At 30.6% G+C, this 14,529-nt stretch overlaps 3 protein-coding genes across 6 annotated transcripts in view; 1 reads left to right on the top strand and 2 right to left on the bottom strand.

Annotated features, from left to right (window-relative positions):
* Positions 1-801, bottom strand: part of pio (zona pellucida domain-containing protein piopio) — a 46,881-nt gene extending 46,080 nt beyond the window's left edge. Inside the window, exon 1 of the mRNA XM_074127432.1 lies at positions 659-801. The gene's annotated coding sequence lies outside the window, so the exon portion shown is untranslated. The remainder of the gene's footprint in view (positions 1-658) is intronic.
* A 348-nt stretch (positions 802-1,149) lies between these two features.
* On the bottom strand, positions 1,150-11,171 carry LOC141453801 (metaxin-2-like). 4 transcript variants are annotated; one of them, XM_074127436.1, is made up of 7 exons: positions 10,911-11,168; positions 10,008-10,175; positions 8,134-8,210; positions 7,941-8,033; positions 7,328-7,492; positions 7,163-7,239; positions 1,150-2,403 (listed from the first exon to the last, which is right to left on the bottom strand). In XM_074127436.1, the coding sequence occupies exons 1-7, from the start codon at positions 11,062-11,064 to the stop codon at positions 2,238-2,240; spliced, it is 900 nt and encodes a 299-aa protein (XP_073983537.1). In that variant the 5' UTR covers positions 11,065-11,168; the 3' UTR covers positions 1,150-2,237. The 4 variants fall into 4 exon arrangements, with proteins under 4 accessions (XP_073983537.1, XP_073983535.1, XP_073983536.1 ...); XM_074127434.1 differs by having other exon boundaries at positions 2,348-5,484; positions 10,911-11,171; XM_074127435.1 differs by lacking the exon at positions 10,911-11,168 and adding an exon at positions 10,260-10,638 and having other exon boundaries at positions 2,348-5,484.
* Positions 11,172-11,800: 629 nt separating this feature from the next.
* RpL23 (ribosomal protein L23) lies at positions 11,801-14,035 on the top strand. Its single transcript, XM_074127447.1, has 5 exons — positions 11,801-11,932; positions 12,082-12,165; positions 12,244-12,372; positions 13,696-13,809; positions 13,912-14,035. The coding sequence occupies exons 1-5, from the start codon at positions 11,920-11,922 to the stop codon at positions 13,992-13,994; spliced, it is 423 nt and encodes a 140-aa protein (XP_073983548.1). The 5' UTR covers positions 11,801-11,919; the 3' UTR covers positions 13,995-14,035.
* The last annotated feature ends 494 nt before the right edge of the window (positions 14,036-14,529 follow it).

Genomic DNA, 14,529 nt, shown 5'->3' with positions numbered 1-14,529 from the left:
TTTAGTAACAATTAGTTAAAATCATTTCATCAAAAAAGAGTTGAAAAACTTGAAAAGGAAAATGATATTGCGACCATTTTCTGTTGGGATTTATGATTTGCAGCTTTTTCAGAAACTGTTCAACCATTAAAATGCAAAATATATATTTACGTTATAAACATTTGAAATTTATTTTACGTGGGCAAGATCAACCCACTGGGTTGGCTGACCTTGAAGACTGCTAGTTGCTTGAGAGGTGTCCTTATACAGAGATCATAGTGTAGGAGTACAGTACACCTACTAACTTCAGTAACAAGTTTAGCCAGCGATCCAATGGTATATATTTTTTAAGCAAAATTTTAAAACATTGATATTATTTATTTAAGAAATATTAGATGTCCATTTAGTAAAATAATTAGAATTTCATCATTTGGTATTTGACTTAATAAAAATTAAATTCCCGAAAAAGTAGAAATATGGAGCATTACTGACAGCATTTGTTTATTAAAATTTCAGTTAAACTGTCTGAATATATAACATGATTACCTTAGGCTAATAAACAATCGCAGGATGCTGCTTTTTATAAAACAGTGAATTTCTAGGTTTTGACAAAGAGGCTTACTAATTACCATTTCTACATATATTGTGATAAAATAGTTCTATAAAAATAAATTATTACCTGTGTTTACTTAAGTTGTAATCCAAAAAAAAAAAAAAAGGAGAAATCCTCAAATTATTATGCGGCTGAATTTGATAAAACAAGAAAAACTGAACACCTCGTAAAATTTACATTTCGTTACTGTTATCTAAAGAAAGTAAATTTAAATCTTCTTATCAACATTTTATAAAATAAAATTAGATCCTCTTAGTGATGTAAGTAAACACGAACGGACTCAACACTTTCACTTCCCACGGCGGACTGGCTCGTTGCACCTAAACAAGGTAGTCATTTCCAGCGCTCTTAGTTACATGAAATTCGTTAAACTCATGTGCTGCACTCTGCACATTGAAACAACTCAAGCAAATAAAAATCTAGCCGACTATGAATCAGAATAAGTCAATTTACAAAATTGGAAATAATAATTATTAGTGCTAGAAAAATTACAATAATTTTATTCTTACATTGTCAATATGATAGATTTTTAGTTTTATGTTAAATAAGTTAAGAGATTTACATATTTTTATTTTAAGGAAAGGAACAGTATAGTAAACTAATGGTGTACATATTAAATACTGAAAATTACATGCATTTTTTCATTTTATAAGAAATAAAATCGAACTTCAATATATACTTTTTTTACCGATTGTTCTTAGTTAACACAATACAACTAAGCCCCCGCCTTTCTCTAGTGACTTTCATAGACAGTGGTGTTTAAGCACTTTGTTTAAGCGTTTAAGATCTTTTGTATATTTAGCAAGTGCTATATATTCGTTTCTGCTGATGAAATTGCACTGACAAAGCATCTTTGTACAACAACTAATTGGATCATCGAAATAGAAAGCGGCCACTTGTAACTCAAAGACAAAAAAAAAAAAACTTTTTGTGACTTACAACCAACTCACATAACAACGCCCTGAGGAAGACAATAAATTTGTCGAAACGTTGGCGTAAAAACTGGGTTGCTGGTTTTGATTTGACCGAATCCTCGGTAGTAAATTTCTAAATAATAATTGTTTACGGTCACTAAAAAATAATACAAAACAAATATTTAATTAATAACTTGTTTAAAGATAAACTTGAATAGTAAAATCATGGAGGGTTTAGATTCTAGATTCTTCATCTTTCATTTATTTATTTTTTTTAATTAAATAAAATGCTAATATTATTCTTCAGCTATCTAGTATTAAAGAAATTATTTTAAAAACCCGATAATTTGCACATTATCTTCTAGTAGAGACATTCTTTAAAAAATTTACACGTTAAAATGTTGCTCGAGAATAATAAACAAATATTTTGGAAATAAGAAATTAAAATAACCTACAATTAGTATATATTTACAATATCTACAAATTCTATCTACAATTATCTATAGACTAAATAATAATCACAAAAACAAGGCACACAGTACGTAAATGAATTTATAATTTATTTTTTCATTAGCGACAATTTATTTTTGTGGGTTTAAAGTATATAACGCCCAATTACAAATATAAACTCTCCGAATTTGTAAATAGTTTCATTAGATGCTTAAAACAATTTTACAATAAATTAGAATATATTACAAATAGGTTTTATTAAAGTTTTTTGTATTTATTTTTTAATTCTGTTTTTTCTCCTCATTAAATAGCATCTTTTCAATTCTAATACAGTGATCCCGCAAGTTTTGATAGCTAGTGACTACTGATGCTAATCTGTTAGTTGGTAAAGGTGTAGTTATGATGGTAAAGATGTGGCCATACACCAAGGCATCTAGTTCTGTAGGCCTAAACAGTATTTAAAAACCAATTAACTTTCTTTAAAGCAGGTTTTCATTTTAGTAGATACAAGAGAAAAAAAATAAAGTCAAGAATTAAACTTAAAACATCTGGTATTGCCACTTACACGATTTTCTCATTATCCAAGTTTCACGTTTCTAACTCATACAAGTTTTCTTTGGAACTTTTAAATTTTATTAAATCTTAATTGATTTTACATCACATAAACTTATGGCATTTGAAAATCTCCAAAGTAACTTTTCCCGATAAAATGTTTCAAACGAAAATAATAAGCTTACATTTACTTAGTGCATTAAATGTGAAATATAAATTAACTAATTCTCATCTAAGGGCAGAATGTTCGTTCCAAGGTTGTTAAAATTGTACGTAACAAGTAGTTACGCAAATAATTTCACTGTATTCATTGAATAAAGCTTTTCTCAAAGACACTAAACCCAATTCACCAAGGAAGTTTTAATATGTTCCAGTAGTGACCGAACGTTTTCACCTATTCATGTAGTACACTCCTAATCATATACGAGAAAACATAACGGCAAAAAAAAAAAAACCAGCAAATTCACTGCTTTTTAGATTGTAGCGATTTGCGTTCTATGCCCGACCATTAGAAGGTACTCAATTAGGAAAGCCTATAAAAACTACTCGCGACTAAAATTATGGGACACATTGAAGAAAGACTGGAATAAATGGCTTAATTAAGTCGTCAAAGATATTTACACTGGTCACAGGCGTCAAATAATGATGGGAAAGCTTCTCTTTTAACAGATTTCGCTAATGCAAAAGTAACACCAACTTTTTTTAAAAAATTTGTTGATGTGTGCCTTCATACTTGTTACAAATATGGTTGATTAGGTGTACTAATAGATCTAGCTATCTTATTTTTCCCGTTAATTTCCCTGACGATCAAGTAATGCTTAGAACACAGCAGATATAATCTTTACTAGTGGCAATGTAACATTTGATAAACGGGAATTCAAGGTTAACTAGAAAAAAAAAGCCAAGGACATATCAATCTATTGATGGCTGGTAAACAATTATATCTCTTAAAACACATTGGGTCTATTCTAGAACCTAACGGCTCCTCTAAATAAGGAAATGGGGAAGAGAGCAAGCGAACATCGAAGAGATCACATCATGCTCAAAAAAGTTCTGCGAAGCAAAATTATCTTAAACAAATATACATAAAATAATTAATTTTGCTTTAGTCTAGAGTGTAATGTTACTCGTATATGGATATAAGAAGTGGTTCCATTGATGCGCTCAATAGCAAAAATTGTTGTTGGCTATTGAATTAATGAATTATCATTAGATTTTTGGTGGAGATCAACAGGAATGTCACTAAGGAATAAAATGAGAAAGAGGCAATAAGAAAAAGCATAGAAGTGAACACAACCATATAATAAACCCGAAAGAAGAGAAGGCTGCAGTGGTTTGTTCCTGAAAATGATACAGAGACCGTACTAACTTTAATGAAGAACAAGAAGAGGTAGCAGATCAAGGTTAAAACACGATGAAGACGTAGAGGAGGACGTGGCAGGTAAGGGTTGATTTGCAAGAGCAATGGTAGCCAGTATATGGGACGGCGAATACATAATATTTAAGAAAGAAAATCTCTTATGAAGACAAAAAATAAATGAAAATAGGTTGTCTGCTGTGGGCCATCTATTCTATTATTACGATTTTCTTGTCATTTACGGTTTCCTCGTGTTACTCCAATTGAAAATTAAGTCTAAAAAACATCACGCGAATAAAAAAAAAAATGGGAGCAAATAATATTTTTCCTGTTTTCAAATATTCTACCCGGGGAAACAAAGTTTTTTCTTTTCATTTATTCCCGAGGCCAATCTGCACTTTCAAAGAAGGTTTTGTGAATTAAAAAGATATTTATTCTGTGAAGAGAAAGGCGAGCAAAATTTTATTTGACTTCTCTATAAGTACGTTGATGGCTTTGATGTTTCAATATTTTTTTTTAGCAGAGAGTATGCCTGTACGCTGGTTTATTATTGGAAGAACAAACACATAACAAATATATTGCGCGTTCGTGAAATTGCAGAATAAATACGTAGGAACTATGCAACGCTAAAAAAAAAATACAGAAATAACAGCAAAAGATCCGAATCATGCACAGAGAGAAAACAAATGACTTTCAAGCTCTTTCGTCATGTTAAGGACGCTTAGGGCCATTTTAAAATTGTTGGAAATCATACTAATATCTCCAGAAGTTTCATAGAGTACAGCCTTCAGAGGAACAATTATTTGCTCATCTTAATTCCAAAAAAATTCTTAAATGCATTGGATTAACACGCAAAAACTTAAAAAAGACCACCAAGCGTTCGCAATTCTCGAAATGATGTTGAAACTCGTTTATATTCTCTCTACACTCTCTAAAGTGATACATAATTCCAACGGAACTGGGCTGCAACATCACGAACGCAATACATCTGTAATTCATCTTCTTCCAATAGCACCAACTTCCAACGTTATTATACCTCATCTTAAATAATCAAAGTAGTTTTTTCTAAGTAAATATGGGTTTATATATTATACCCAGATATGTCTACGAATTAATAATTTTAAATAAAATTAATATGATTCCGACAAAAACAATTAGTTTTAATTTACAAATAAAAAAATAAAATTTTTTAGGAAGTAAACTCTTATTATTGATTAATTAGAAAAACAAGTTATTTACTGAAAAGTATGCACTCATTTTTTTGAATAACCGGTGAAAATAGAGATTCATAAATTGTATTTTGCTCATTGAATAAGCAAACACAATCTTGCAAATCGGGTGTGTCCACGATCTCATTTTCTGAATCACTACATAAAAATTCATTTTCTAACTCATCATCGCTGTTGGTAAATTCTTCTGGCTCATTGAAATATGATTTATGATAGCTAGGCAATTCTATTTTATCCATCAAACACAATAACGGCATTATTCTTTTACAATGATTTAAAATTGGATCATATATACGCAATTTTTCAGCTAAATTGGCACCAGCTTTGAAACTAGGAAAGGTTAATATTGAATAAACATGACCGAAAATCAATGCATCTAATTCACATGGTCTGAAACATATTTTTTTTATTATTATTAAAGACTTTTAAATACATATATTTTTTTAATGATATCTTGAATGCATGAAATTAATATTTAAAAACTATTTCAAGTTTTAAACATTCGCGTACTAACAATCCACATTTAATATTAAAATATTATTAAACACTAAAATCTTCCTTGACATTTATGTAATTGTAAACCACTATAACAAACAATAACAAATAGGTCCAAAATTATTTATTAAATACATAAGAAACCTGTGGTATATTTCTGAAATTCCCAGTTCTTAAATTATTATCATTATTGGTCGTTGTGCCTGTTTATAGTCAGCATAATTAAAAAACGGAAAATTACAGATGGTAAAAGGTTTTGGCCAAAATCGATCCAATGGATCCACTCCTCTACACTAAATACTCGTAGAATTTTTTTTTAGCTTGTAACCGCTTTCTCTTTAAAACGCTTTAAGTTGTCATGGAGTTTTCTAAATCATGAGTCAAAAATGTAGATCCAAAACTTTATTTAAATTTTAAACAGTGACAGATAGGCTACTTTTTTAAATAGTCTATAAATCGCGTAAATATGTCCACATTTTACGATAGAATAACACTTTAAAAGGCAGAGCAACCACCACCCCCCTTCCTCGGAAAGTATCGAAATCTGCAGATTCCTAAGAAAACGTACAGAAACTAAAATCTTTCTGTCGAACAATTCAATCCACTCTTATATTTAAAGCCCTTTTTAGGAGCTACATTTTAGAATACTTGGGAAGGATGGTAATTATTTTTAGCTCTACGATACTTCTAAACTGTAAACTGAATGTAAAGTTCGGAAATCCTTCCCATAAAGGGATCCCCCTTCCATAATATTAATTTAAATTACTTTTTAAAGTTCAAACTTTAAATGAAAAATCACTCCAGCTGATGTCTTTGAATTGTGGCTAAACTTTTTTTTCCGAAATATTCATTTTAGAGCAGTTCTCGGATTTTGGAAGCTTTAGCTCTAAAGCGCAACTTGTCTAAATTTTATAGTTATTACTAACCATGAAATATTAAAAAAAGAATATATAATTTTTTTTTTTTTAACTGACGAATCAATCATTCAGCCATCCAGGGTTGGAACAACATATACTAAAGACGTTCCAGGTTATTATTGGTTTCATGCGAATTTTCTCTTAATAACTATGTTTATTAAACTAAAGGTTGAATTTGATAAGAGTATTCATTTCATTCGAGATAATAACTTGCTTTGGAAGTTGAACGTAGACCGGTTTTGAGCGCTCGCCCACCAACTGAATATTAGAAAAATAAATAGTATTAGAAAATTTGATAGCACAAGTGAAACACCAAAAACTAGTTATGATCAAACAAAAAAATTAGCTAGCTATCACGGAAGAGAACACTGAAAAATGTCATGCAACAGTTTCCGAAATCTGTGTTGTTGGCTACTTCTATAACATTTAAAAGTTACTTATAAACATTTTTAACGATTAGCATTCTGAGCACTTTTGCTTTCTCTCACCGTTGGATTGGTAAAATTTCATTAACTGTCAAGCTCAGTGTGATTTTGCATATTATATAAATTTCCAAAGATTTACAATTTATACCTGATTTAAAGGGTTTTTAAATATCCTAGGATATAAGTGAAAAAAGAGCATTTTTATGAATTGTATTTAACCGAAATACTTACGTGTCACCAAAGAAATAATCTGCTTTTTCCAACCGTTCACTAAGTGCATTACAAGCTCTATCGATTTCGTCATACACCTGTTGGGTCAAAGTTTGTATTAGTACAATATTTAGTCTTCTCTTTTTTCCAACCTTGATCAATGATAATGAGATTAATGTTCTGTACCTTATCCAAACTTTTTTCATACCAACCAAGCGCTCTCAATCTTTTAATAACAGTTTGTCTTCTAGAATAAGGTAATATATGATTTAAGGGAAACGGATGAACAGATCCATAGCGGGGTTTAGTGATGTTTGTGTACGTGTCGTTGTCACACCAAATTAAATAATTCTGAAACATAAATAAATTATATTAGTCTCAAAGTATAATAAATAGTACCCAGATTAAATTAAATCCAGTTTTTCGTGTAAAAAGTCAACATTTATACTTGTTTCTTTTTAAGATTAGCCCCTACAAATTGTTCAGTTCAAAACACAATAAATGGAAGAAGAATATTGAATTTTGCTATGGGAATAAACACCTTTCATGCGTTATGAAATTTGTGTACGAAAAATGTCAAAGGTTCTCACTCAGTCAGATTTTTTTTTTCCAACCAAAAAACTCTTAATTACAAAAATGCAAACTGCTTTTGTCTTAACATATTGTTAACAGGGCACGGTGCTTATAGCAATTACGCATGCAAACTCGGATAACCTTAGAGACAGAACAGAAAAAAAGTGTAAAGGGCTTTAACAAAAATGAATGAGTAAGTTAATTTAAAATATTCAATTGCACTTACTTCTGCATTTCCCAAGACATTATTCACAAGAGACATATAGGCTCTCATGTCTGACTTTTGAGTAGGATCTAAATGAGAAGTCAATGAAATTCCCTGTAAAAAAAAGAAAAGTGCATATTCATATACACATACACATTTAGGTTCCCTTAGTATTCAAATTATCCAAAATCAACAGATCTTTAGAAAAGCTTACCTTATTCGCAACAAAGCTAGCAATAGGTTCCAGATCAGAAACCAGACAAGCTCCACACTTTATAAATGGTACTCGACCTAATAGGAATATGCATTTAGTGAATTGTGGAGAAAATTGAACATGCAATCCAATGTTATTTAACATTATGTAAGATTTGAACACTGCTTGTAAGTTTCAACCTATAGATATTAAAATTATTTCTTAATTTCCCATATAAAATGATTGAAAGGTGAAATTAGTAAACTAATTATTAATATTATTTTGATATTATTATTCAAATTTGGAAGGGATTAGAGATTAATTTGGGTTTGTGTACTGGATTCCCACGATTTTTCTCTTGCTATGAGTTTCTTACAGCTCACCGCTCGGTGATACAATTTTATGTGACGAGAGAATTCTGTCCGGTGAAAAAATTAATTAATACGAAACAAAATTATTATAAATAAATAAACTTCGCCAGTGATTTTGTAATAATTCCAACACTCAGTTAATGATATTTCAGAAATAGAAAACAAGCAGTTGTAGTTACATTGATGTAGTAAAAATAACAGATTTTTCCCTACTAGAACAACTCTTGGTTGTAGAGGATCAGATGCTGGGGACCAGGACGTGCCCCATGTTCTAATCCAACAGTTCCCATCCAGAACTTTGGATCGCACCAATTGTGGTACGCGAAAATATTTGGTGTGGCAGAAAATTCAAGAAAAGAGGGGATTAAATAAAAAAGCTTGAAATAAATCGTAAAACAAAAATTGTTTGAGCAAACTAAAGAATATTACTAACAAAAAACTAATGATATCACTCTTTACATGAACCAGCGATACTGGTCTAGGTCGAAGGAAATCTCGAGGCTACTAAAGAAATGGTAAGAGGCAAGAGATTGTAAGAAAAGATTTGAGCAGTTAGACAGAGATGAATAAAATTTATGTTATTTTGTCTTGACGAGTAGTGGAATGTGAGGAATGAAAGATCTGTATGAAAAGTAAGTTTGTGGCGTAGACATCAACTATTTGTTGGTCGGTTTGGCTGAAATCCACAGTTCTGGTCAGTAAGTTCACATAGGTTTGATAATTGTACTATACATCAGTCTCTTAAGTTTCGTTGGTAATTTAGAACGTCTTCTGAGAAATGGAAAGGAAAGTATGTCACGTTTGGTCTTCTAAGTATGTGTGTTCTATGAGAGTCTTTTGCGTTTAAGAATCCCAAGGTAGTGCACCAAGTCTGCACAAGAAAAAAGGATTGTCTGAAGAAAGAACCGTTACATAAAGTACGAATTACTCGTAACATTCATTTAGTTTCCCGCGTTTTTCGAACACCGTATAAGTTGATTTCTTTATACTTTAATAAAGACTACAATTTTCTTGTTAACAAAATTCAGTTTAGATGTAAGAGATATAATTAGGGGAATTATAATTAAATTGTAAGTTGATTTAGCTTTGTTAGGTTTACCTTCTGAAAATTAAGAATTTATAAAATTTATGAAAATTTGAATTTAAGTGCAAAATTGTACGCTATTATCACTGAAAATACATTAAATGGAGTTACGCGGTATTCGAAATCAATAATCTAGCCCTATTTAAAATTCAACGCGAGTTTTCCTCAGCGTTTCACTTCAGATATCTAATAATTGACCGAATAGAGATATGAGGTTTGAAGCAAACAATGTGGAAGCGACTCCTGTCAGAGCCCAGTTGACGTCAGTTACATTTTTACCATTTAGTACTTTTAAATAGGTCATACTACGGTACAATTACAATGAAACTTAGTAGGTACAGAGTCTTAGTTCAAAATACCCCAAATTAAATTTTCCTTTTGAAGCAGACATACGCGTTTACATTCACGTTAAGTAATAGAATGGTACAAAATAAACTCACCTGATGGAGACATGTCTTCTGCATTTACACGATATGCAACCGAAAATTTTAAATGACACATTTTTAGGAATGCCTGTACCGCTAAGCAATTCGCCATATCAGGAAGCAATATCTGCTCAGTCTCATATGGCTGGAACAACTGCACATCATCGGGCCATGGTTCTTGACCTGCAAAGAAAAGAACGTTATTTTTTTTAGGGTCGTCCATAAAATTAATTCAAATTGTTAATGTAAAATATAATTCCTCCTTACCGCCAACTTCACAATTCCAAGAATCTACTACAAGCCCTGAAGGCATTTTGGAAACTTCTTAAAGTAACAAACTTAAATTAACGCTTCTGAATTAGCTAAGTCCTTGACATGTTCAAATGACGATCATATAACCTTCCTTACCACTGCACTCTGTGCTGTACTAAAGGTTATTCATTTCATTCATAGCGTACATAGGTGTGTATGTATCCTTTCAAAAACTTCTTTGATAACATACAAAATTCAAAATTTATGTCAACAATTTTGAAAAAATGATTGTTATATCTTGAAAATTCAGCGATTTTTTGCTAAACTTTTGCTGATGTATAGAAACGAAAAAGAACGTTAAGCATTTGTAAGAAAGCAATTCTACTAACTACTAAACCTACACTAGTTTGTAATGTATGTACTTATGTACTTTGCTATAGAATAGTATCATAAGTAATTGGTGAATACAAAATTTTTAATCTTACTTATACCTATTCGTAAGGTACGAGGTGCATTGAATACATATATATGTACATAGGTGATAAATGTTAAAGTGTGAATACTCGTTTTATAAATAAATTCGAAAAATCGCTTATAAGTAAAATTTTTTGAATTAAAAAAAAACATGCTTTTATGCTTGCTTTTATCCTAGGATCTCTAAATTACCTAAAACAGTGGTATCCACATTCCTTTCGTTCATTATTGCTGTGACAGTTCCCATATCTTTCAGTTCTAAGGGTATAAGAACTTTATGCTTCTGAATAGCCTTACTTTTCGTCTTAGTTTGATTACCCTTCTTTTGTGCAATTTTTTGTGACATTATAATTTAAGTAATTTGCCTAAAACAATGACATGTAAAGCTAATGTTTGCTTCCCTTGCTAGAAACGAGATCTACAAAATATTTTCCATAGAGATTAATTAATAATACATTAATGACATTAATTACATCATATGTTAAACTGAAGAACTCAGTAGGAATACAAATAATGAACAAACTTGTTTAGTTCTTGAAAAATGTTGAATACTGATCATATATTATTTATCAATAGATTTAGAGAAGTCATTTCTTAATGTTCTTTGCACAGATTTTGACTCTTTTCCAACTAATTCAAATTGTAATCAGGAACATAAAAATATTTGTCTAATGTTTTATTTAATTAATTTTTTAATATAGCACTGGTAAGAATCTTTGCAAACAGTTCCATCAATCGTTCCAATTAGTATGATTGTTTCCAATAATTTTATTTTTTTGGGTGAAGTTCAGTAGCCAACATAATTTTAAGTTCAGTTAGAATTCACATCTTGTTTCAGTGAGCAATATGTAAATTCTTTAAAATTTGTTAAGTTAATTTAATGCTGCATTTACTAATTTTTATAGTTTTCTTTGAATATACTGTGTTGAAGTCGAGGTTGGAAGTCTAGTCCAATACAAATCTGTTAGAAAACTAGAAGGGGAGGCAACATCATCTGGTTTTTCAATTTGGTGGGGGATTAAGTAGTTATTTTTTAGCAGTTGTATTTAAAATAATATTCTAAATTTACTAATTAATTTAACATGTAGGTTTAAGTTCAGTTATGTAATGAGAAATTTGGGATCAGTAGCGACTACACTGTTTTTGTTTCCGCTTGTGCTAACCTCACCAACATCCATTTTGTTGATTATAATACAGCAACATGTCGAAGAGAGGTTTGTTTTATTATTTCTATTCATCCTTATTATTTTTAACATTCATTGATTAATACCATTACCTGCAAAATTTTCGAAAATTCAGAATTATGAAATAATCTCTAATGGAATAATGTGTAATATACTAATAATTTCTTAATGATTTTTAGGACGTGGTGGTTCCGCGGGAGCCAAGTTTAGAATATCTTTAGGCCTTCCAGTTGGTGCTGTGATAAATTGTGCCGATAATACTGGTAACAGTATAATTTTAGTTGTAAAATTTTAACTCCGTGTTTGATTTATATTTTCTATTTATTTATTTATTTTTACAGGAGCCAAAAATCTATACGTTATTGCAGTCCAAGGAATCAAAGGAAGGCTTAATAGATTACCGGCTGCTGGTTCCGGGGATATGATAGTTGCAACAGTGAAAAAAGGGAAACCTGAGCTAAGGAAAAAAGGTAGATGATTTTTTTTGTATGTTTCGAGCTCTCTTGACAATTCAATGTATCAGGGTTTTATCCACGACTCGTTATGTTTTCATTTACCAGCTAATAGAATTCTAAGGACTTGAGATTCTTAATTTATGATATTTATTAACAATATTATAATTTGGGATTAGATGGATCTCTAAAGATTGTTTGATGTTACAAACATTGTATAAGGTAGATAATTTAGACTTAATCTGAATTTAAAAGTATTTCAGGTACTTTGGGATTATCCCGTCGACCATTTTCGCTAAAATGTAGCTTTTGGCGAAAGGATTTTTGGCCGCCAAAATGATGGATAAAAATGTGTTTGGTTAGATTCAAGGATAATTCAATGTGCGATTATAAAAAAAAAATAGTGGTTTTTATTTTGTTTTGATTCTTTTTATTACGTATTATCACACTTAAATTCTTTTTAATATTATGATTTGACAATTTTAATGTGTATAGATCGTTTATTTTGGAAATTGCTTTTCATTATGATGGCGCCAAAGGATTTGCGCATTTTGGCGAGCGTTGGCAGGAATAATCCCAAGTACTGTATTTCATTATCCTTGTGTAAAAGTAAAACTCTCTTACTTTCTCTTTCCAAAATTATTTAAAAAACTGCATATATGTATACAAATTGAAATGAAGTCTACATGTTCCACTCTTATAAAATCAGTAGTAATTTAATGTTTTTCCTTTTTCATATTCAGTTATCGTAACATGTGTTCTGTTATGCGAAAATGTGAATAGCTATTTTTAAGTTGGGCAGAAGAAATAAATCATTTTCAGAATTCTAATTAGTGTCTAATTTCTCACTTCATCATGAGAAGGGTTTGTAGGCAGTTATGAAGCCTTTATAAAAAACTTTATTATGTTCGTAGACCTTAATGTCTTATCAAGTTAAACTGGGCCACTTGAGTTCACACTAATGTTTTACGAACCTGGAGCAATGGTAGAGATAAAACACCTTTATCTGATCATACCGATTTTTTTTTAATCAATTTACTTTTTGTCGATTTTGTTACTATCGTATATTTGGATTTTTTTTGGATTAATGCGCTGAAGCTTCTTACGAAATTATCTAATAAAATTATAAAACCAGTAAACTTATTTTGTTGAATGAAAGTGTCTCGTTATCAGTTAAGAATCTCTCACAAGCCGAGAGAGGATAAATTACGTGCTTGATCTTGGAGATGATTAGAGATTTAAAAATTTCATTTATACAAATAGACAATATGATAGTTACGAATCTATTTATCACCGTTTCAATGTTTTATTATTTTTCTTTAACAAATGTTTTGTACTTAGTCATGCCTGCAGTTGTGATTCGACAGAGAAAACCGTTCCGAAGGAAGGATGGGGTGTTTATATATTTCGAGGATAACGCAGGGGTGATAGTGAATAATAAAGGGGAAATGAAAGGTTAGTGAAATGGAATACGTGACGAGAAAACAGAATTGATTTTTAGATTACGTTGAATTAGACAAATGGTTTCTTAACGTATTTTGTAATTACTTTTTGCAGGTAGTGCTATCACAGGCCCTGTGGCTAAGGAATGTGCAGATTTATGGCCGAGGATTGCATCAAACGCTAGCAGCATAGCATAACTTTGTACAGATATTTTTAAATAAAGTTTCCCCAAATAAAATTAATTTATTATTTAGATAACCTCTGGTGTTTCCATATGTTCTTAATGTGAATTCCTACAGATTTCCATTGTACTAAAATTCAAAGGATCTTAGGAATTTTAGGTACTTCATTTATTAAAAATTGTCCAGTATCAAAAAAGTTTATTAAAGTTTGGTTGTCAGAATAGCAATTTTAGAAACTGAGTCAAGAGATAACTGTATAAGGAATTATTGACAGAAGCAATTCAAATGCTAGTTATGTTTGATGTTCTTAGGCAAAAATTCGATCTTTTCTCGCCCCAAGCCTCTAGTCGGCAGCCTCATTTCAGTTGTTGTTACATGCAGTAACTTTGCAATTTGTCATGGATTTGTATTTAAATGATGGAGTTGAAATACTCAAGAGGTACTTCTAAGAGGTAGAGATTAGATACGTTACTGATTTTTCAGGAATAAACTTAATTTTTCAAATAAATTTAACAAGAGAAGTAAAACATTTTTATGCTTTATATAAATC

This window comes from Rhodnius prolixus, unplaced genomic scaffold (genome assembly GCF_049639745.1).
Source record: "Rhodnius prolixus isolate KJV_2025 unplaced genomic scaffold, Rpr scaffold_3, whole genome shotgun sequence".
Taxonomy (NCBI): domain Eukaryota; kingdom Metazoa; phylum Arthropoda; class Insecta; order Hemiptera; family Reduviidae; genus Rhodnius; species Rhodnius prolixus.
This window is presented reverse-complemented; position numbering and strand designations above follow the sequence as displayed.